Source organism: Falco cherrug, chromosome 12 (assembly GCF_023634085.1).
Source record: "Falco cherrug isolate bFalChe1 chromosome 12, bFalChe1.pri, whole genome shotgun sequence".
Taxonomy (NCBI): Eukaryota; Metazoa; Chordata; class Aves; order Falconiformes; family Falconidae; genus Falco; species Falco cherrug.
In genome coordinates, this window is record NC_073708.1 from 9,884,030 (window position 1) to 9,906,243 (window position 22,214).

At 53.0% G+C, this 22,214-nt stretch overlaps 1 protein-coding gene across 2 annotated transcripts in view; it reads left to right on the forward strand.

The window, feature by feature from the left end:
- Nucleotides 1-22,214, forward strand: part of NOS1AP (nitric oxide synthase 1 adaptor protein) — a 43,714-nt gene that overhangs the window by 17,372 nt on the left and 4,128 nt on the right. The window contains exons 3-9 of one of the 2 annotated variants that reach the window (XM_027798209.2): nucleotides 15,148-15,240; nucleotides 15,597-15,670; nucleotides 16,290-16,398; nucleotides 16,639-16,780; nucleotides 17,989-18,152; nucleotides 18,695-18,862; nucleotides 21,905-22,070. In XM_027798209.2, coding sequence (XP_027654010.2) covers nucleotides 15,148-15,240; nucleotides 15,597-15,670; nucleotides 16,290-16,398; nucleotides 16,639-16,780; nucleotides 17,989-18,152; nucleotides 18,695-18,862; nucleotides 21,905-22,070 — 916 coding nt within the window. The remainder of the gene's footprint in view (nucleotides 1-15,147; nucleotides 15,241-15,596; nucleotides 15,671-16,289; nucleotides 16,399-16,638; nucleotides 16,781-17,988; nucleotides 18,153-18,694; nucleotides 18,863-21,904; nucleotides 22,071-22,214) is intronic. The other variant, XM_027798210.2, reaches the window with a different exon arrangement.

Below are 22,214 nucleotides of genomic sequence, written 5' to 3' on the forward strand. Positions count from 1 at the left end.
TGCAAACCTTGCTTTCTGCGGGAACGTGGCGTAGCTGGAGCACTGATGCACAGAACCTTCTGCAAATGCTGTGGAAGCTGCCAGCGGTGCCCAGGTCGCCCTCCTGCTCCCCGTGTGCCTGCTCTGGCTTTTCCTCCTGCCAAGAAAGGAGTGATGTGTTACATGCTCTGACTCACGGGCATGAACGGATTTAGCCTGGCTGTCAAGGGGGAGGTCTGCAGCTTGCTCTGGGAGCTTTGGGGTCACGAGGGCACTAGTAATTGCTGTTTGTGAGGGTTTGAAGAGTGCTTACAGAAACCATTGTCCTTTGATAGCTCTCTGCTCCTTCTGCAAGGTGACAGAGCTGCCTTTGATTGCCTGACCCTCTAACCTGCATAAACCTCTGCAGAAAGTATTATTACTGAGGGAAGGGACTGTGTTCAGTGTCACCAGCCGTAATGCACCCAGCTCAGTGCTCTCCAGCCCCACCACTGTCACGAAGAGGTGACAGTCTCTTCTACTGCTAGAAACTTGCTAGCAAAGATAACATCTCCACTTACCTTTGCATTTTAGAGTAAATTCCAAACTGCATGTAAGAGGGAGCTCCTGGCAGACCTGAGAGGTGGTTGAGAGGAGAAATGGGTTTGAGAGGGGTACGCTGAGGTATGGCTGATTTCAGGGTCTGCAACTCATCCTAGCATCTCCCAGCACTTCCCTGAGCAGCACAGAAGGTGCCAGAAAGGAGTTCTGTTGGTAGTTCTTACACTGCCCCGGTAGCCAGATGAAAAGCACCACAAAAGTTGGGCTACCTGCTTTCTGGGCTGAGATGGGGAACCGCTGACTTTTGTACTCGGCCGGAGAAGAGAGCTGGACCCATCCCTCTTTTCCAGTTCCTTTGAGGGTGTGTCTCTTCACACCCATGGCATTGCTTTTGTTTGGAGGTTTTTTCTTCTACCACAACATGGAATTTTCCTGTGTTTTTTAATATATCAGGGCTTTCATCGGTTTGCTGCCACAATGGCAGCATTTTACTCTTGGGATGGAGCGGGGTCCAAGTGCTGCCTTGTGCTGAACACTGGAGTTTACGGACCTGAGCAGGAGAGACATGGGCAGCCATATCCTGGGCAGCTGCCTCTTCCAGCCAGGCATGAGTGTGTCCAGAGATGACGCCTGGCTCTTGCTCTGTGATTAGGGGGAGAAATAGCTTAGGAAAAGGAGAGCAAAGAGTAAAAAAAACACTAATAAGCAGGGGGTCACAGGTCAAACAGTATTTAGTATCTGTCTTATGGATGAGAAACTGAGGCATGGGGAGACTAAGTGACCTGCCAGACTCCTTCCGAGGGAGGCATCTCTGCGCAGGGAACCGGACTGAATTAAAATCAAACCAAGCTGAAGCCAACACTTTACATGCTACTCTTGTGTGTGATTCTTTCTGCTCTCGTGCTTCCCTGCCAGTCCTGGAGGGCCAGGGACCTCTTTATTTAATTTGTTGAACTGTTCTCTGCTGCATCACCTTAGAAGAGAGGCAAAACGCAGATTTACAGCCATGCAAAAAAATGCCACGTGCCCCAGTTTCTTCACTGTTAAAATAAATTTTTGGTGGTTTTGGCTTGTTGCGGCAGGAAGATGTTCCAGGGGATGCTGTACACCAAACAGCCGGGGGGAAGAGCAGTGTCAGAGCCTGCCTTGCAGCCTGCAGCAAGGTGCGAAGGATTTTGGCACGGGGGTTTGTGGCTGTGAGAGCTGTAAGGGCGGGTGCGTAACGGTGTGTTCCTGCGGTGTGCGGGAGCAGAGGAAAGGATCGCATCTGTTTTAAGTGGAGAGGCTGCAAAAACTATTGTGTGCGCTGGTCTGTGGAATGGATCTTGTTTAATTATAGAGCTGGTGGAAAGGATGTGTCTATTGTAGGACAGCAGAACAAGCACAGCCGAGAACAAGATAAAGGAGCCGAGTCCTCTCCCAGTCCTAGCGGAGAAGGGCTGTAGCCTGCAAAGCGTGATGAAAGCCCTGGAGGTCCCCTGCCGCCTTCTGCCTGCACCTCTCACCCTGCGGGGAGGCCGTCACGGCCGTGCAGGAGCTGCTGCTGCTTCTCGGCACGGCACTGCAGCCACAGGCCAGGTCCCCGGCTGCCCCGCTGCCCCCGTAGACGATAGTCGGTGGGTGAAGCAATGTGCTTCAACTGGGATTTTTGGAGGGATTGGACTTTCCCAGGCTGGAGTGAAGTCTACCCTGGGCAAAGATGCTACATGAAGAATGTAGCCAAATTTGAATGAATTTTCGGAGAAGAAAACCTTCTCAGGTCAGTCTTCCCCAATGGAGAATGAGGATCCTAGTGGTTCTTAATCTGTCACTTGGTTTTCACCAGCCTGAGTTTAACATGGTGAGAAAAGGCCCAGCCAAATCAGTTCTCCTTGCCATATGCTTGCCTATGGAAACTGCAGATCCCTTTCAGTGGAAACTGTAAAAATCGGCCTGAAGCAGGTATTCATTGCAGGAAACTGCAGCAAAGAAGGTTAAATTTCATCTTAACTCTTCAACTGAGAACAGCCCCGTTCACAGTAAAACTGTGATGTTTACAGTGTTGTTCTTGGATTGCAATAGTGATATGCATTATAAAGAGCCAAGGCCTTTTTCCCCTCCAAGGCCTCCAGTTTTGTTTTGGCATTTTGCTCCAATGACATTTTGTTACTCCCTCTTAACATGATGGATGGGACTGTGCTGGACTCCTTCAAACACTCCCTGATCCCAAGGAATTTCGGGGATGCATGCGTATCTCTCCAGTACTGGAAACACAAAGAGCACGTCTCTGCTGACCTCTACATGCGTGCTAAGGAATCCTTAGTATCTAAAAAAGAGCAATCTGGAGTAATTGGCCCAAAGCTGGTGGTGAGTGTGATTCAGGGTGCAGGTCCTGTTGAGCTTTCTGGGAAGACAGACGCATCTTTCTGTGGTTTGAACGGGTCCGACTTCAACTCCCAGTTAGTCAATCTTCTCCATTTGCCTAAAGTCAAAGACCCTTCGATGTGCCGAAGCTCTCCCCGAGTCCCAGGTCTCAGCTGTGGACAAGTCCCCCCCAGCCTACTCTTTAGATAAGCTGAGTGGAAGGAGTTTGTTTTAACCTCTGGCACTTCAGAGTCTGAGAAACCTGCCTCATGTTCCTGTTGCTTTTTTCTAAACTCTTTTCTATTGCTTCAAGTGTATGATAAAGCAGAACGTTTTATGTCAGGATGGGTATTAGTAGTGATTCCAGCAGCGGCATGTTTTGAGATAGTATCACCTTGCTGTTTTGCTACATGTTGCCCTGCTCATGTGCCCAGGACCACACGCTCTTCAGTGTCCTTTCCACTGGGTGACTCCTATCAATGTCTCCAGGGGTTTTTTAGGATGCATTTCTGCATCATGTGCATGCAGCTTCTGTTCCTTTTTCCTTTGGGAGGCTGCTTGGCCAGTGCCATGTAAAATCAACCTGAAATGAGTGGATGCTGAATTCCTGTACATTTGACATGGAGAGCAAATACTCTTTTTTTCTTCCAGACCTGCATAAAAGTGAGCATTGCTGTGCTCCCCTCGCCATGGGGTTTCCTGGAAGCACAGCACCATTTTGTCACCTGTCTGTCATTGCTTCATTTGGGGCTCCACCAGTGAGGTGGATTTTAGCCCCTTAATCTGGGCTGTGTGGTCACTTTAGATAAAGTTTTTTGTCAAAACGCACGCAAAGGGGGAAACGGCCATGTATTCTCTTCAGTTTCTCAGCCAGACTGATGGGTTTGTGAAGTACACACTTAATTTCAATGAGATAGTTCAGGGTTTCAACTTGCATAGAACTCATGCTGTGCCAAGTTGTACTGCAATCCTTTTGCTAGATATGAAGTCCTGTGCTGGCTGTTTTCTAACTCTGCCTAAAGTCTTGGAGCTTTTATTAGCTTGGAAATTTTTCTGTAAGTCTTTCTAGATCTCTCTAAAGGACGTTCTTCTGACTTGTTGACTAACGTGTAGAATGTAGTGAATGATTTTTAATACCTGCATTAGTTATTGCTGAAATAGGAACCGTGAAACAAGTGTGATACGAATCATTACCTCTTTTCTCCAGTTACAACCCAGAAACATCGTTGAGCACTGCCAGCATCTAATGAGCCCCACAGGGCTGGCTTGTTTCTGCTGTGCCGAGCATTTAATGCTGCTGCTCATTCATTCTTTATTAATTGTCTGAATTTCATAATTGCTGATTTAGTTACACTGTTACCAGCTTGCCTTCCTTCCGTTCATCACTGTATTTAGTAGGGCCTGTAGCCATAGGATGAGGGGTAATGATTTTAAACTCAAGGAGGGTACATTTAGATTAGATATTGGGGAGAAATTCTTTACTGCGAGGGTGTTGAGGCACTGATGCAGGCTGCCCAGAGCAGCTGTGGATGCCCCATCCCTGGAAGTGCTCAAGACCAGGTTGGACAGGACTTGGAGTAACTTGGTTGGAAAGAGATGATCTTTAAAGTCCCTTCTAAACCAAACCATCCTATGATTCTGTAATTCCACCTGGCTGTTCTCATCTGCCTTCTCAGCTGGTCTTACTCAAGCTTTTTATGCAACTGTGGGAGAGCAGCTCTTTGGTGAACAGTAGAAAAATACCAAAATAAATCCTGTATTTCACAACTTAGGGTGTAAATCTCGCCGCGTTCTGATTCGGCTCGCTTTGCTGAGCTGAAACCTTTCTGAAGCACTGCGTGGGCATGTTCTTCTGGTGCCCCTCTCTTTCTCACCTACTTGGGGCGACTCCGCGCTCTCCTGCAGTGTCAGCCCGGTCTCCAGCCCCCTGCGTGGGGGTGGCGATGATCTCAGCTGCCTTGAGGCAGGGTCCCTCTTAGAAAGAAAGCATTTGGGGAAGAAAGCTAATCTTGAACACAGAAATGTTGTTTTCCTGCTGAGGCGGTGGAAGATGCCCAGCTGGGCACTGCCTGCACTGCTCGGCACCGCGTGCTCCCGGGGTCCCCCAGGGCATCGGTTCTTGCCGCGCCAGAAGGAAGCAGGAGTTTAATTAGGGATTACTGTAAACAGGCATGACTAAACTTCTGCAAATGGCAATGCTTTTCGTTAAGCTGAGCTCATTCTAGCACATGGGTTCGAAACCGCTGTAGGCTGAGTGAGTAGAGGCCATTTCAAGGCTATTGTAGCTTCTTACCTTCAAAGGGCGATTGTGAGGAACCGTCACCAAACAGCTAGTGCAGCCACTGCCTTTGCCTGCATAGGTCAAACCAATGCTTATCTAATTAAAAATGCCACAAATTCCAGTCAGATGTGGAGTTCCCAAGGAATGTGCTTCTGCTTCTTTTAGCAACAGGTGGTAAATATTAAAATGTGTACAGCTCATCTCTTGTCTTCTGTCTCCAGGGCTGTGAAAAGCAGTGCGAAAGCAGTGCCTGCAGATGCACACAGAGCCTGCTCCTTCTTTTTGTTAACCGAAGGGAGCAGCTCAAAGCCTAGTTATTTTTGCAACCAGTTCAACCAGTATCCCATAGGCACCCATGCACCAGTTAATCTGTGTGCGCCGTGCTTGGTCATTGGAGATGGCAGCGTGTGAAGGCAGGTGGGAGCCTGCTCTCTCCCACACAGGTCCGGTCCCTGCTGTTATCACTTCCTTGGATTTCTGAAAGGAGTCTAGAGAAAATTTCAAGGCAGGGGGTAGCCTGTGGGACGGTCTCCACTGGCCTTCAGGCCTGGCTGAGAGGCACTGCTTTTCCCAGCCCATGAGCAGTTGCTGCCACTCGGAGCCGTCGCTGTGTGTGCCCAGCCTGGGGGAGAAATTATATGGTTGTGCTGGGATGGGGTCTCTCAGCTTTCTTTTATAAGCTTGGTATTACTTAAGCCCCAATGAAGTGAACAATAACACGTGCGCAGGGACCTGTTGGTGGCTTTGATGAGCTGCTGGGTGGAGCTGAGGGGTGTTGCTGGGGAGCGTGCTCCTGCACCACCGGCTCCATCCCTCATGTGCATTGTGCTGCTGCACCCCTCTGCACAGCGCTGGGCTTCCACAGCACACAGAGTGGCTGCAAGCTGCCTTGGGAGGGGGGATATGCTGGTGTGTCTCAGGTCTCCTTTGAATCTCTGATTTGATGTAATTTAAAAAAAAAAAACAAACCACCACAACACTGTAAGACTGGGACAAGGAGGTATGGAACCCCTAAGGATTTCCTGTAAGGGAGGTAAATAATCTTGTAAATAGAAGTCTGCAAAAGAGGGGGTGAGAATAGGTGCTTCCTAGAGGAACCGTCTCCGTTTAACCCTATGATTGATATTGATTTAATTGGTACCAGTTCTGATTTCTCTGAGATTCCTGTGAAACTGCTCGGATGGAAGATGGCTTTTGTATGTGACCCAGTTTGCCACCTCGACCCGTGAAGCATGCAGGTGGTGAGGGGAGGCTGGCGGAAGCAGATCAAGGCAGCTATCTGGTAGGAAATAGCAAGCCAAGCAGAAAGAATTTATTGTGAAGTATTCAATGTTATTGGAAAATATTTTTTCTGTGATAAATGGGTATGCTGTGATCCAGGGATTGTTTCAAAGAAGCAACTTTAACTCTGCTGCTCTCACAACATGGGTATTTTTAGACTGATTCCCATTTATACCCATCAGTACTCGCAACCGTCACAGACGGATACCAAAATTAAACCTGAAGTTGGATGGGAAAATAGGCATTGACCTTGTCAGTACGAACCAAAATCATCTTATTTCAGACAAACACATGCACCTCGGAGTTGCATTTTCCCATATGTGCAAATGCAAACTCTGGAACCATGGAAGAGTTTTAAAAAGCATCGTTAAGCCCAAGAACAAGCATCCAATACTTCATTACTCCTCCCCCACTTCCAAATTACCATGCCCTTTGATTAAAGTCTAGCTACTGGCAAAACCACCAGCACCGGGGTGTAGACAGTGTGTTGGGGGAAATGTAAGCCTGAGGAGCAGCTCAAATCTGAGCTGGTAGGATGGCAGAGGCATCCAGCTTGTTTGCCCATGCCGTGCTGGCAGTTGTTTGCTGATGGAGCCAGCAGGAATCTTGGTCCTGCCCCGAAACATCTCTGTGATTTCATGCCCCGCAGTGGGAGCCATCCCCACCGCAAGTGCGAGTGCTGCAGGCTGGTTTTGTCCCAGGTTTTGGTGGCAGGAGAGGGGAGCACAAGCAAAGTGGCCACACCAAGGAGATCCCCAAATCTCCCTGCTGTCCTTGTCTGTCTCCCAGCCCCAAGAGAGAGCAGGGAGGTGCTGCTGGCATCCCACGGGTGAGCCCCTGCTGGTGCGTGGTGCACAGGCGTGACCACGGCCATGGCCAGCATGTACTTTACAGCTGCATGTGGGAATTGAGGTGGTAACATGTCTTCACCAGAGCTGCAATGGGATTGCATGCCCCTGGCAAAGGGTCAGGGGAGTCCTCGACAGGCACAGGCAGCAGCACAGCACTTTGGTAGGGCAGCTTAAGGCAGTCTTCTAAAAATGGGTTTCAGTCCATTTATTGCTGATCAGATTAGTAGACTAAGCAGGTATTCCAGCCTGCTCCCCTCCCGCAAGCCTGAGTCCCTGTGGGTTTAAAGTGCAGCCTGGAAAAGCAGACTGTCAGGTTTTGAAGCCTTGTTCAGAAACGCCTCTTGGATGAAGCTGACCGCGTTCCTGGGAGGTATCACACTTTCCAGCTGCTTTATCCCCTGACATCTGCTGCTGCCACGGTAGAGCTGGGGCGATGCACGAAGGAGAGGTGGGCTGGGGCGGGCTGGCATGTGCCTTTGTGCTAGTGGGAGCAGCAGCCCGCAGCGGGAGGGAGTGATGCTGCACGCCTGGGGACCCCGCGGGCAGGGCAGGACCCCCGGCTCTCCGCTGCCCTGCCCGCCTGACAGCCGTGCTCTCGGGAGAGGCAGTGCTGCCTGCGCTCCCTGCCCCGTGGCAGGCTGTGCCCAGCTGCCTGCCACACGCCACTCTGATATTCCCAGACCCGTGTGGGTCAGGGACTCTCTTCTGATCTGCGAGGCTACTCCTGGCCAGGCTGCATCTGTCTGCTGCTGTGCCAAAGCTGTATTTTAAATTATTCTCTTTCTCTCCAGTGCTCTTATCTTTCTGCCACTGCGTTTAGAGATACTGGTCGTGTTCTCCCATTTAGCAGAAATGCTTACACTTCTCTTGGATGGCCAGTGCTCCCGGCTGAAACTCATCAGGAAACCTTTCTCTGTGCTGCTTTCTTGCCCACATAAGCCTGTCTGGGCTTGTACCGTGTGATTCTAATGAGTACTCATCCTGCACAGTGGCATTGCAGCGCATCCTTATCGGGCAGGGTTGCATTTGATGCGTCCTGTATGTGTGGCGCCAGTCCCAGCGCACAGCGTGTCTGCACCTGGCAAGCTGGGCGCAGCGTGTGCCTTGCCGACGCGTGGGCTTTGCCAGCCTTTGGGCCCAGGAAGCTGTTGGTTCACAGGACCCACAGGCACGTCACCGTCCTGTGCTCGCTGCGCTGCCTGCCTCGAGGCGGTGCAGCCCCTCCATCACTGGAAGCCCCGCTTCTCCTCCAGTTAGCAAAGCACCAGAAGGAAAAAAAAGAAGCAATGAGATGTTCCTGGCTGCGGTGTGCTGCCAGTGCTTCGGCAGGACCCTGGCACTGAGTTCTGCATGTTGTTTACCCCACAAAGGGCTAGCGGGCAGCAGGTGCTGCCTACCTGCTCCTTCTGCTTTCCAAGCCCATCGGCTGGGCAGCTCAGCACCCCTGGCCAGGAAGGGGCTGTGTCCCTCCCAGGTTCCCTTTCCTGCACAGCCTGCGGGCACCTGTGAGTCATCCAAGGGCACCAGTGTTGGTGCCATTTCCTTGTGTGTTCAGTAAAGCGAAGTCCTTGTCCCCTGCACAGTGCCGCCGTTAGCCGTTCCTCCCAATTACTGCTGTTAGGATCCTAGCAGGGTTTCTCAGGCTTCCCTCCTGCGGGGTGTGCCTGATCTCCTGTACCTTTCTGAGATTTACTTTCATTCTCTGTGTTTTCAGCAGCAGAAGTTTCAAGGTATGTGGTTTCCCCCCACGGTCATTAATACTTGGAGCTGTGGAGCCTGTGCCTCAGCTGTCATTTTGCAATAAGTTAATTCTTCATCAAGAGAACAGTACCACTCCTCCCCCCAAAGTGCTTTCACTGGTCTGCCACGTCTTTCGTTAGCCTGAGCTGACCTTGGGTTAAAGTCTAACTCTGAAGGTATTTTATTAGCTGCCGTGCCAGGCAGCTGCGAGGAGGAGCCAAGGGAGTGGGCACCGGCTCCCAGCACCCTGCCCCGCTCCCCGGCCAGCGCCAGCCCTGTGCTTGCCGTTGGGTCCCCATGACAAAGGGTGGCAGGAGCCATGGGAGAGCTGCGGGGACATCACAGCAGGCACAGGTCGGAGGGTCCTGGCCAGCCAGCCCTTCGCACTCAGCTAAGGTGGCTCTGCCAGATGCCACTTTGCTCAGGTTTGTGTCCTTTCCATGTAAACACAAAGAAATACAGTTTTCTGGCAGAAAAATACCCCCCTTTCTCTGCTATTTCTTACAGCAGATCTTTTTTCTCCTGCCTCCCAAGCTAGCAGAGTAGCACCGAATTTTGTTAATTCTCAAACCACTGCTCTTTCCCCAGCACAAGCTTGTAATTTTTTTTTTTTAATATGAGGAAGAGGAGGAAGAGGATAGAGGATGGAAGGGGACAGGGACAGCTCGATGCATTTAGGGGAACTTCATTAAAAAATTTTCTGTTTATTTGTGTTCTGCTAGCACAACCTGACCATATTCCTGGTACCATATTCCTGGTACCTTCCCTTCGTGATGGAGAGTGCTAGTGGGCAGACTTAAATCTGTACCCGCCGCAGTTTAGATGGGCTGGAATAAAATGGGGCCAGTTTTATTCAAGTTAACTTTTTTCAGGTGCTTGAGAATGTGGGGGGGTGGGGTGGGGGAATATGATGAATCTAGAAAGACATCATCTCTCCTCTTTAGTGTCTGATCTGCCTAACCTAGTGTGCAGTGCGTGGTTACAAGTTTTCTTACACTTTTACTGTGTAGAAACAGCGTGACAGGGATGGATAACACATTTCTAAGGATGCTGAGTTTTCTGTGCTTTTCACACATACCCGTAATACTTGGATTCATACACAATTTTACTCTAAGCTGACAAGGTTACATGCGCTCTCTATTAAGCAACATATGTTACTCTGTTCTCCAGAAAGGGCAATTTTAATACTCCACCAGTAGGAATATGTTGCACAATGATGCATACCCCAGCTGCCGTTATTTTCCATCTAAAGTTATTTAAATAGTGAACTCTGCATAAAAGGCAAATGTTGAAAATAGACTACTACTAACCTCAGGTGAATGGTAAGGTGCTCATGATCTGATTAAATGGACGTTTCTTTTTTAATTGGGAAGATGAACATCTTTCTTTGTGGGCAGTGTAAAATTAATGGATAATCTGTATTCACCTCTTAGCTGCTTGGGGTTTATGAGTGATCTTTTTTATTAGTGTGACCACCTGTACTTTTTTTCTTGATTATTTTTATATATATCTCTCTCATAGGTTCATTTTCAATGTGTGCTTAAAAATTTTAGTAGAGTGCTTAGAGCTTCAGCTGGAGACTGACTGTGGAGCTGTGCAAGTCCAGGAACAGACTGGTGTCTCTTCCGCTCTTTCCATTTTCTGTGTATTTCCCTGAAATTATTTCCCATCTATCTTCTAGGATTGCCACATTGCTGTAGCCAAGAATTAACCCGAACTTGCGGTATTATTACAGACATTTAAAGATCCAGAATCATACCCAAGATGGGCAAACTACCTGGGTTGAAGGCCAAGAAAGCTCCTCTGACTGTTACACCATTTGGCAGTGAAATGCTGCGTGGTGTGAAACTAAAAAGGGATCATGGGGAAGTTGCACAAATCTTCATTCTTTCCTTGATCCGAAGCTGGATAATTATTTCTATATAATTTCTTTATTAAACAGTAGGCTGGAGCTGGAGCCATCGGTAGCTGAAGATACCATCCTGGTTCCCTCAGTGGAGGGAAATGTGGGGGTCTTTGTCCTGAAGTAGTCACTTAAAATCAGAATGCGGTACCCAGAGAGCACGGAGTGAATTGCTGTCACCCAGCTCCCTGCACCTAGTTGCAGAGGCGCTCCTGTTGCTCCTGTCACAATGCACAGCAAAGCTCCCCCTGAGCATCCCCCTCCTCTCCCAGCAGCAGGGCAGGCTCCGGGCTGGTGGCTTTGAGAAACCCCACTTTTGCTTTGCTTGTTGGCTCAGTGAGAAGCTCGTTAGCAGCCATGGTGTGGATTTTAGTGCATCTTTGGGGATGCAGGCTGTGTTCCCAGCAAGGGTTGTATGGCATTGGTCCGGTGCCCCTGGAAATGTGCAGGTTTTCCTCTCCCCTGGGTCAGCTAGTGCCTGTTGGGTTTGGATTCAGCAGCAGCTGCTGAGGCTGTGCAGACCATCTCAAAGTCCCTTCGGTGGCATTTCCAACCTTGCCATCACCTCTGCTCTCCTCCCAGCAATAGGGAAAGCTAAAATCTTAATGCTTTGCATCCCTCTCTGTTCCCCAGCAGAAGGAGGGATGTTGACAGATGTGGGCAGACCCAGCAGAACTCTGTGCCCAGGGCAGACAGGCTGTGGTCAACAATAACTCCAAGCCAGGGAGGTCCTGATCAGTTGTACAGAGAGATGTTTTCTGTGGCCCCATTAAGTAAAGAGGCTTGCAGGGCAGGTGTTAGCAAGGGCAGGTCCTGTTGATGTGCACCACGTCAGTGAGACCATCTGAGATGTCCAGCAGGAACAAAAAGCCCATACCGGCACCTGTAGTCTGCTAATGGGAAGGATTTGCCATTGCTTCAGAGAAGTCCAAGGAGATAGCAGAGGGCCAGCCACCCCTCCCGGGCTGGGGAATGCCAGGGTGCACGCAGGGCAGCCAGCCCAGCCCCAAGCACTGCTCCTGGCACTCGCCTAGTGCCTCCGGCTGACTGTGACCATCAGCCACTGCCTTCCCGGGAGCTGCGGGGGCTTGCTGGGGTGTGCAAGGACTTGTGGTGAGACGTGCCTTTCTCCTGCCGTAACCAGCAAGCAGTACCCTGGCATGGCAGGGCACTGAGCGGGGCTGGCTGTGGCAGCTGCTGTCACTGCCAACATGAACTGCTGCGCCATGAGCCGGCAGGTCTGAGCACAGGTTCTGCCCTGCGCAGTTTGGGGTTCATCCCTTACAGTCTCTGTGGCTCAAATCTCACATAGAGGAACTACATAAGCCTGATGCCCCCTTGGACTCTAGCCACAGGTACTGCTTGGGGTTAAATCCCGCTGATTTGCTGAATTAGCTTTGTGAACAAAGAGCAAATTGCACACTGTGGCTGTAAGAAGTGGGGTGGCAGCCTAAGAACGGTGTGCCAGGCTCTGCAGAGCTTCCTCTTGGTTTGGTCTGCTGCTCCTCTCTCCTGGGTCCTTTTCCTCCTTTCTTGCACCTATTCACCCAAACTCAAATTTGAAAGCCCCTCAAAACCAGCGATGCATCTCCTGGCCGGTGGGACTCGGCATGCTGCCCTGCGCAGCCCAGGGATGTGTGTGGCGGCTCAGTGGAATTGCTGTTTTATTGAATCCTCTTCCGTGCTAATTTGTTATTAAATTATGGTTAGTGTTTCATTAAAGCCCCAGTGGGCATGAGTTCATTAGATTTTTAGTGGCTAGAGCTGCGCTTCATTGAATGGGAAATGTGTCCCAAAGAGCATCTGAACTCGTCGGAGCGATTGCGCCTGTGAGCTCTGGTTGGGGCGGGATGTGCCGTAGCTCTCTAAGCGCATGGCTCGGACTTGCAAAGGAGCTTTGCTTTTGCCTCGGCATCAGGATAAGGGCCTGGATTTATGCAAGGGCTTAACAAATCTGGCTGGTCGACCTGTCTGAGAATTTGACTTCTTTGATCCAGTCAGTTCTCATTGGAGTTTTGCCGTGAGCTGTCAACACAAAGGGACTTGGGCTTCAGCGTGGCAGAGGCAAAACAGCTTTCTCCATGGCACTCCGCTGTGCCAGGCTCGGGGCGAGCCCGGGCAGAATGCCTTGCTTGCAGCAAGGGATTGTGGAAGCTTCTCCAAGGAGCTTTGCATTGATTTTGTCCCTGAAACATATGCCAGAGCTGGGTAGCATCTTTGTTGAAACATCCTGGCCTGTCTGCATTGCTGTCCTGGGGCTGTTACTCACCCCCAAACCAGGCTAAAAATCAGTCTCTCTAACCCTGAGATATTTTTCAGGGTTGTTGTTTCTTCCAAGCCCATATTAATTAGCACTTGGGATGGCCCAGAATAGAAACCCCACAGCTCCAGGAACGTGGAAATGCAACTTGATGTTTATAATCAATGATGGTTAGGACCAATAAATCAGGCTGCAGCTCCACAAGGTGCCATGCATCACTGTGGGTGCTGCAGAGAGCATCCAGCTCAGCCCACGGCTCCTGGAAAAACGGCATGCAGAGCTTTAGAAGGTGCTGGGTTAATTAATGCAAGGTAGCTGGGCTGGAGCTCACCTTTACAGAGCTAAGTCAAGACATTTCTTTAGTGTTAGGTACCAGACACTGCTGTGACCTCGCTATTGGATTGGTGTCTTAGCAAGGCTCAGAGAGGGTGTTCTTGGATGCGGTTTCACCTCTGCTTGTAACGATGGGGAAGGGGACTATGAGAGAAGGGGAATACAAGAGGGACCCTGATGGGCTTTTTGGTGAGACCCTTCTCCCTGCAGAATGAGCCCTGCAAGCAGCATACAGGTATGTGCTGGGGATTTTTAAGGCTGGCTGTAGCCATGATGGGAGCCTGAGCTCTGCTTTTTCTCGAGCCCATCACCACGGCTTCAGCCCCATAGTGGGTGGGCTTGTACAACTCACCTGGTCTGTGCACTGAGGGGGGCAGAGCTGTGTCCCGTCCCCCCCCCCCCCCCCGCTGTTTTCTGAGTCATCTGTATCTCCCATCCCCATCGGTGGACTTTAAAATGGCTTTGAGGAATTATACTTTCAGCTCTTTTATCATTCGATCACAGGTCAGGGCCAGCAGCTTTTCCTGCCTGCTGGTTCTGGCTGCCAAAGTTAATACATCATGCAGTGCTGGAAATGTCACACCAAGGCTCGAGGCTCGGCACGGACTGGAGGCAGAGCTTTGCATCGGGGCGCCTGCCTTGTGCTCCCTCTGCAGAGAAACTGGCAAAATAATGAGAGGATAAATTAAATTCTTCTTCCTCGGGTGTGCGATGTGCAGGATGCGGGGCTTTCCCGCTGCTGGGCTTTCCTGCTGCTGGGCAGGCACAGAGGGTCTGTCCCTATGGCTGTGCACAGCACCCTGCGTGTGGGACCAGCACACCGGGTACCTGATGTGGGTGCACCCGTGGCAGACTGGTTATGGGACTCCCCAAAAGTCCCACCGCAGGAGGTTGCTCAGCCTAAATGGCTCATCTAGCCTATTCCCCTGCCAGCCCCCTCCCTGCCTGTAAGAATCTAAATGCTAAAGTGGCTGAATTTTGGGGGCTCTAGTTCTCTCCCTGAGCTGGACCAGAGCTTTGTGTTTAGTCACTGATCCTTGAAAGTTCCTGTTGGGTTTTTTTCCTGTCCAGCGACTTCTAATTCAAGTGGGTAATTGCATTATCCCATCTCCCCTGGAGAGGGAGGTTCAAAGAGTCCTCAGTAATCACCTTCAGTTCTATACTGAGCCCAAAAATAACCCCCACTCGAAATGCCGTTTCCTTTACCAGAGCTCAGCAATGGCCACAAGCCAGCAGGGCAGACCGGCCGGCCCTGGGGGCTGGCAGTGCCGGGGAGGTGGCAGTCTCTTTCCAGGGAAGTACAGCCCTTTGGAGGGCCAGAGCAAGTGCCTGAGAAACACCAGTTCACGTTTGCAGCAGCATCCTGAGCTGAGCAAAGCATTATCCACATCCAGGAGCCAGCCTGCCTTGGGGTGTGCTCCTCCAGCTGCTGGGCATGGGGACACTGCAGGGCCCCCCCTGTGCTGTCCTAGTGTGGGTGCGCAGGCTGATGGAGGCATGTGCTCAGGGAGTCATCTGGGATCAGGGAAACCTTTCCCTGTCCCTCTCGCCCCTTCCCAGCAGAGCCTTTTCAGTCCTCCCTGGGGCTTTCCTGGTGCCGGGAGGCTAATTCAGGTTTTTCTTCCATCTCCTGCAGTATGAGTTTAAAGCCAAGAATATCAAGAAGAAGAAAGTGAGTCTCATTGTGTCGGTGGACGGCGTGAAGGTCATTCTGAAGAAGAAGAAGAAGGTAGGCAGCCGTGCCTCAGCAGCAGGAGCCCTCCCCTCACGGTGCAGGGACCTGCAGCATCCTTGAATTTCTGGGGTACTGGTGCACTGAGAGAAGGAGGGAGGGGCTGGAATCAGCCTCGGATGGGCCAGTACTCTCAGGGTGGCTGAGCCAGTCCTGATGCAGGTGTAGAAGAGGCTCAGGGGCCCACATGGGAGGTGATGTGGGACATGGCTGGTCCCCATCAAGACCTGTCCCTTGGCAAAGGGTTGCAGGGGAAAAGCAGCAGAGCTGTGACAAGAGCTTCCCGGGTCTGTCCCTGGATGGTCTGCCCTGTCCTTGATCTCAGGGGCAGCATCTGACGTACTCATTTTCAGCTTCTTTCATTGCAGAAAAAAGAATGGGCCTGGGATGAGAACAAAATGCTCGTCATGCACGATCCCATCTACAGGTGAGCCTGCTTGGTGAGGGGACAGAGGCTCGTGTGGCTCCACCGTGCCACTTACCCCATGCCACACCAGCACCACACTGGGGACTGACTGTGCAGAGCTGCTGCTGTCCCCACAGAGGGCAGCTCCCCTCACGTGCTGTGCTTTCCAAAACTGCCCATCGCTCTTCTTCCATCTTGCTGGCAAAAGCTAAGAGCATGAGGTGTCCGTGTCCTGGGGAAGCTGATGGGAGCAAGAAAGGGCCCCAGCCATGCCAGGGAGGGAGCAGCAGGCACCCCAGTAAGGAGGCCAGCTCTCTGAGCAGGCAAAGCAGAGGGGTGAGGTTTGCTCTTCTCTGTCCCTGGAGGGCTCTGGGACTCCTGTACCTGGGGGCGGAGCGGAGAAAGCCCCATGCTGCCTTTGCAGAATGCTTGCTGCTGCCAAGTCAGCAGGCTAATTTTCCAGCCAAGGCAAAACCACTGCCAAAAAATTTTCTAATGGGCTTTAGCAGGGATGTGCTGCAGAGGCTGGGCATCTGCCAGCACCCCATGCCCTGGGAAGCACTGGCTGTGGCCTCGGCAGTCTCCTGGGCCTGTGGGTAATATGTATGTTGATATCTTCCCTTCCTTTCTGTCTTTGCAGGATATTCTATGTGTCTCATGACTCCCAGGACCTAAAGATCTTCAGCTACATTGCCAGGGATGGGTCTAGCAATGTCTTCAGGTGCAATGTCTTCAAATCCAAGAAGAAGGTAAAGATGCTGGGATGTGCATTCAACCATCGCAGGGTCTCGGTGGGATGGCTGGGGCAGGACCCCATGGCATTGTGCTGCAGCTGGTGGCCCAGAGCACCCTGGGGATCTGAACTCTGGTGCCTCAGTCCCTGTGGCAGCACACCAAGACCCGAGAGCTGTGCCAGGCTGGGGAGGTCACTGGGCAGGGGCAACCCAGCTGAGGTTATGTTCCTTCTCTCCTTTCCTTGCCTGCTGCAGAGCCAAGCCATGCGCATCGTCCGGACGGTGGGACAGGCATTTGAGGTCTGCCACAAGCTGAGCCTGCAGCACACCCAGCAAAATGCAGATGGGCAGGAGGACGGAGACAGTGAGAGGAATGGGGATGATCTGGATGTCCCAGGTATTCTGCGAGGGCAAAGGCAGGGGTGGCATGCGGGTCCTGGAGCCTGGCAGATGTGGTTTGCAGGGTCAGCATCTTCCCCTGCCACTCCTTGCTGGCTGACACCTGCAGGGAATGGATTTGCACAGCAATCTGGCCTGCGGCACCTCGGGCTCAAGCTGGGATCTTGCCCAGCAAGGAGCCTTCGCTAGGTGTTAGCCATCATCCTCGCAGACATCCCCCTTGCTGGGAGCCCATTAGCAGCACCAGGGACTCTGCTGGGCGCCGAAGTACTCTGCGTGCTCGGCTGCACACACTGCAAACATTTCCTTGCTGCTTCCACAGAAGCCCTAAGCTCAGCCCTTCCTCATGTCCCGAGGTGCTCCCGGGGCCGGGACTGGCGCTCTGCGATTCCCTGCATGTGTGAAGCTGCACTTGGGGTCTTGCATCAAGCTCCCAGAGCTGCAGGCAGCCTGCGGACCCCCTGCCCCCTTATCAGCTCCATGGGCAGAGGGTGCAGGGAGGCGTGCTGCTGGCTGGGGGGCTGCTGGTGCAGCCTCATCACCCCAGGCTCTGCCGGGCCCCGGGAAGCTGCTGTGCTCCTTGGTGCTGGTGCCTGCCGTGGAGGGGTGGCAGATGTTTTGCAAGAGGTTGGTCAAACACCTCCAGTGCCCGTTGGGATGCTGGTGGGTGCCCCTGCCCGGCCAGGTGCTGGATCCCCCCCATCCCAACAGGAGCAGCCTGGGCTGTGCCGCCGTTTCCTGCTTGCCTTTGCAACCAGTGCTGTTGTGATGACCTAATCATTGGGCTGTCCTGGACTGGTCATTGTTTGGTTTTCCTCCACACAATGTCCTGGCCGTGATACACAGCTCCCTGGGGATTTCTGAGCATCTGTTTTTAGTGGGTTTTTTTCCACTGTAATCTCTTGTTTACCTTTCTTTAGCTGTCTCTGTGTCTCCTGCTCTTGGTGGCCCACTTGTCTCACATCAGGGGTTTTGGCGGCTGTTCCCCAGGTTTGGTGTGCTGGGGCTGGCTGTGTTTTTGGCCACAAGCCTCATTCAAAGCAGCAGCAGGAAGCACAGCTGTATACCTCCGTACCAGAGCTGGAGGGTGGGTGGCATGGGGGCGGTGGGGACCGACCGGTGGGCATCGCCCACCATGCCGTGGGCGCAGCGTAGCAAGCTCCCACTCCACACGGGCTGTGTTCTGCTCTGACGCTGCTCCCACAGCCTGCCGCCTCACCAGCGTGGAGAGGGCAGCCGCCTCAGCAGAGGAGACGGACATTGATGCCGTGGAGCTGCCGCTGCCTGGAGCCGACATCCTCGACTTCAGCCGCGGCGTGACCGACCTCGACGCTGTGGGCAAGGAGGCGACCGCCTATGCCGACGCCAAGGTGCGTGGGTCCCTGCCCTCCGCTCTCAGGGCATGGTACGGCCCCAGCCCCGGCGGCTCTGATGTGCATCCCAGGGGCCCCAGGATCCGGAGGGATTGTGCAGCATTCCCCAGCTCCTCGGTCAAAGCCATCTGCCGCCGCAGGGCAGCCCTTTGGCTCCGGGCCCAGGGCGCTCCGGAGAGCACTGTGCTGAGCCTCAGCTGTGTGCAGCCACACGGAAAGCGTCTGGGGCAGAGCTGATAGGGATTTTTTCACGCACACAAAAAAAAAAAAAAAGACTGTTTTGATACACTGGAAATTTCATGAGAAGCATCAGCACTTTCGGGAGTTTTCTACAGAAGTATTTGGGCTGTGTTTAATACTGAAAAAATACTGTCTTTGAAGTTTTTCAGCACCCCCAGCAAAGCGAGCATTTGCTTTGAATGCAGCAGCTTCTTTCCTGGGTATTTTGGGGGCTTCTCTGTGCCGCAGCCCGTGTGTGCCTGGTGGCTCTCTGTGGCGAGGGGCACAAGATCACACTTTTTGATGTTGGTGTTTTGCAGAGCTGCCTCCACCCTGAAGATATCTTGACGGCGTCGCCCAAAATGCTGCTGCCCTCGTCCGCCCAGCTGCCTGACCTGGGAACACCCCTCTCTGCCCACCACCAAATGCAGCTCCTCCAGCAGCTCCTGCAGCAGCAGCAGCAGCAGACACAAGTAGCCGTGGCACAGGTTCTCCCCTCCGCTCTCTGCCCAGGGGAAGCAGCAGGCTTCCTGCCCGAGGCGGTGTTGAAGGCGGGCAGCTCCCTGGGGAGGGCAGGCTGCCTCCAGGCCCAGATGCTGAGGTGGTGGCTGTGGGGGAAGCTGGGGCACAGGGGATGGGGAGGGGCCGCCTCCTGGGCTCTGCAGCAAGGGGAGAGGAGTGGCCATTTGCCCTGGCCCCTGCACAAAAGATGAGGTGCTTAGGTCTGCGTGCCACCAGGTTTCTTGGTCCTTTGGCTCCTGTCTGCTTGCCAGCACCTGGCCTCAGCGTTTGCCCCGGCCAAGTGCTGCCTGGGCTGTGCAGCTGACAGCTCGTTCTCCGTGCCGGTATTTCTCATTTAAGCAACTCTAGCTGCTTCATCCAACTGATTACCTTAGCTTTAGTTGTTCCCTGACCCATCTCGGTGCTCTCTGCAATTGCTCGACCTTCTTTCTGGCCTGAGCAATCAGCTCCAGCATCAGAAAGTCAGTATTGGTCCTTCTGGCCAAGCTGCTGCCCCAAGAGCCCATGTGGCTGCTGGGGTCATGGTCTTGGGAAGCTGCTTTCCCTTCTGGAAGAGGGACCTGCATCCTCGGGGAATCCTTGATGTCTGCTCAAGTATGGTGTTGCTACAGGCAAAGCTTGCCAGGCAAGCAGTGCTTCTGCGGTAGGGACTACTCACCTTCAGTAATTCCCAGTCTTTGTGTAGCTGCAGAGCCTTGTGGTGGCAATTTCTTTTTCTTCTTATGGAATAGCCTAATGCCATTTCTTGGCTGGCTCCTGGGATGGCAGCCAGTGGCCTCACCCCCCTCTCTCTTAAGAGCTGATGCCCTGCTCTGGACCCCTGGCCACCCCCAGGGTGGTTCTTGTCACTGAGCTGCTCCCCAGTCTCTTCAGTGCGCACTGTGGTGATTTTGTATTGTAATTTATTAATGAGAAAGCTGGGTCCTATCATGTCAGATGCCTTTCAGATGACTGCATGCATTACATCAACACCTCTGTCAATGGCATTTGTCATCTTCTCTCAAAAAGTATCGAGTCAATTTTTCTTTGAACATGTGGTGGTGAGCACAGGCTTAATTCTTCACTAACAAAGTTGGGAGATCCACTGTGCTGACCAGGGCCTGTGCTTAGTCTATTGCTACGGGGACCATCCTGTAATTATGTTGGCTTGTAATTACTTGGGTGAGGATGAGACGCCATTTAGTTCCCTCACTGACCAGACACTTGCTTTTGCAAGACGTTTCCAGATACCTGTGAGAGTTCGTTGTCTTGAATTAAGGCCAGGAGTCCTTCATGGGTCTTGTCCCAGATATGCAAGATACGATGTTTGGGCTGTGCTTGCATCTTCTCTTGGCATCACATGAGCATCACCTGGCCCCTGCTGCAGGCACCTGTGGTGGAGACAGCTACGGGCTGCAAGGAAGGGTGATTTCCAGGCTGACGCTGCCAGCACCAAGCTTTGGCACCCGCTTAACATTTAAATGTGATTCCATCCCTGCCAGCTCGGCTTGGGGTCTCTGCTTCACCCACCAGTATTTGGGCAGAGAGTCCCTTTCCCACCATGCTGCCGTGCCCGCCCTGCCCTACCAGTGGCGGCAGGAGGAGGAGGTGACTGTTGCTCCTGCTGCAATGGTGTCGAGTGTCTCACCTGGCTGATGGCCCACAGGCAAACCAAAAGGGCTCTCTCTGTGCTGCCTGCTCAGAGTACAAAGTATTGCACCCCTTTGCCCTTGGTCTGACTTCATGGGCAGTTGCAAGTCCCAGCCCCTGGCCTGGCCTCGAGCTCGCTGCGCTTCAGCACTGCTCTGCCAAGGGCACTGCCCCGCTGCCTCGCTGGCTGCGTTTGGGCAGCTCAGGACAAAGCAGGCAGCACCGGCACTGCCTCCTGGTACCCATCCAGGGGGGCAGGTGGTCCCCAGCTGGGCTGCTTTTGGGGCCCTGTAGCCGCAGCAGCACCTCACCCTTAGCAGCCCTCCTCTTCCCCAAGGTCACCTTCCAGGCCAAGGTAAAACTCTTCGTGTTTGTTGGTGGGGCTTTTGTGTTTTGAGGTTTTTTTGTTTGATGTTTAATCTGTGCTCTCCCAGTTGCCCATGAGTTGTGGCTGGTGCAGTCCTTGCAGGCATTTGTAGGAGCTGTGGGTGGGTGGCAGGGAAGGGGTGCTGAGCTGGTGTGGGCTCCGGGTGGCTCCGCGCTGCTCTCCCGTGTCCAGAGTACGCTCCTGGGGCTCTCCTTGCTTGAGCTCAGACCAGAGAGCTGCCCAAGCTGCCCCTGGCAGGGGCTCCTGGCTGGCCTCACCCAGCAGCATCCCACCTTCCCTGGGGCGTGGTGCTGGTGGTACAGATGCTTGCATACGCGTAGTTGTGCTGAAATTAACCATCTTCTTGCCCATGGACTTCCCCTGGACTAACATTAAGGCATTTCTTTCCGGGGCCAGAGCGAGCAGCCAGGTCGCATCCCCAGAGCCACCGTGTCCCAGCAGCACTGCCATCTGTGTTGCTCCAGGCGTGTCGTGCCTGTTGCAGCCGGAGCTGCCTGCAGCTCCAGGGCAGCTCTGATGCTCCAGCCCCTGCTAGCGACAGGCGCCGCTGGCAGGACCCTGTCTCTGGGAAACCTGCCCAGAAAGGCAGCTCGGCCAGGGCTGGCTTGCACCCCCAGCACCATCCGGTTGGTCAAGCCTGTCTTCTCTTCTGCATCCATCTGGCTTCCTTCTGGGCTGCCCTTTCCTTGTGCATTCATGGCACATGTGCCTGGCCAAGAGTTCCAGTCAGTGCCACCTCCCTTTGCCTTGGGCTTTTCCATCAGAGAGGCCAGGGGACCATGCGCTAGATTTTCTGTGCCCTGGTGCAACACTGCTGCTTGCTCCCGCTCCCCATCACATCTGCGGGTACCTGCGGATACCTGCGCTTCTTCATCAAAGCTTGGTGGGATACTGGTGAGCCCCGGTAGATGAGCAGGGGTGGCCGGAGTTGAAGCTCTCAGCCTTCAAGCAGCATCTCCCACACGCTCACCCCTACTTTCCCATCACACAGGTCCACTTGCTGAAGGACCAGCTGGCTGCGGAGGCAGCAGCGCGGCTGGAGGCCCAGGCTCGTGTGCACCAGCTCCTGCTCCAGAACAAGGACTTGCTGCAGCACATCTCGCTCCTGGTCAAACAGGTGCAGGAGCTGGAGCTGAAGCTGGCGGGGAACACCACCAGTAAGCGCTCCTGCCCTTTCTTCTTCTCTCACAGCTAGCTGGGTCTGTGGAGGACATGCATGTGCCTGTTTCTCTTGGGGTTTTTGTGCACTTCCAGTGGTTTTGTGTAGGGAAGTATTAGTGCCCTTCTGGCCTGGCTTGTGC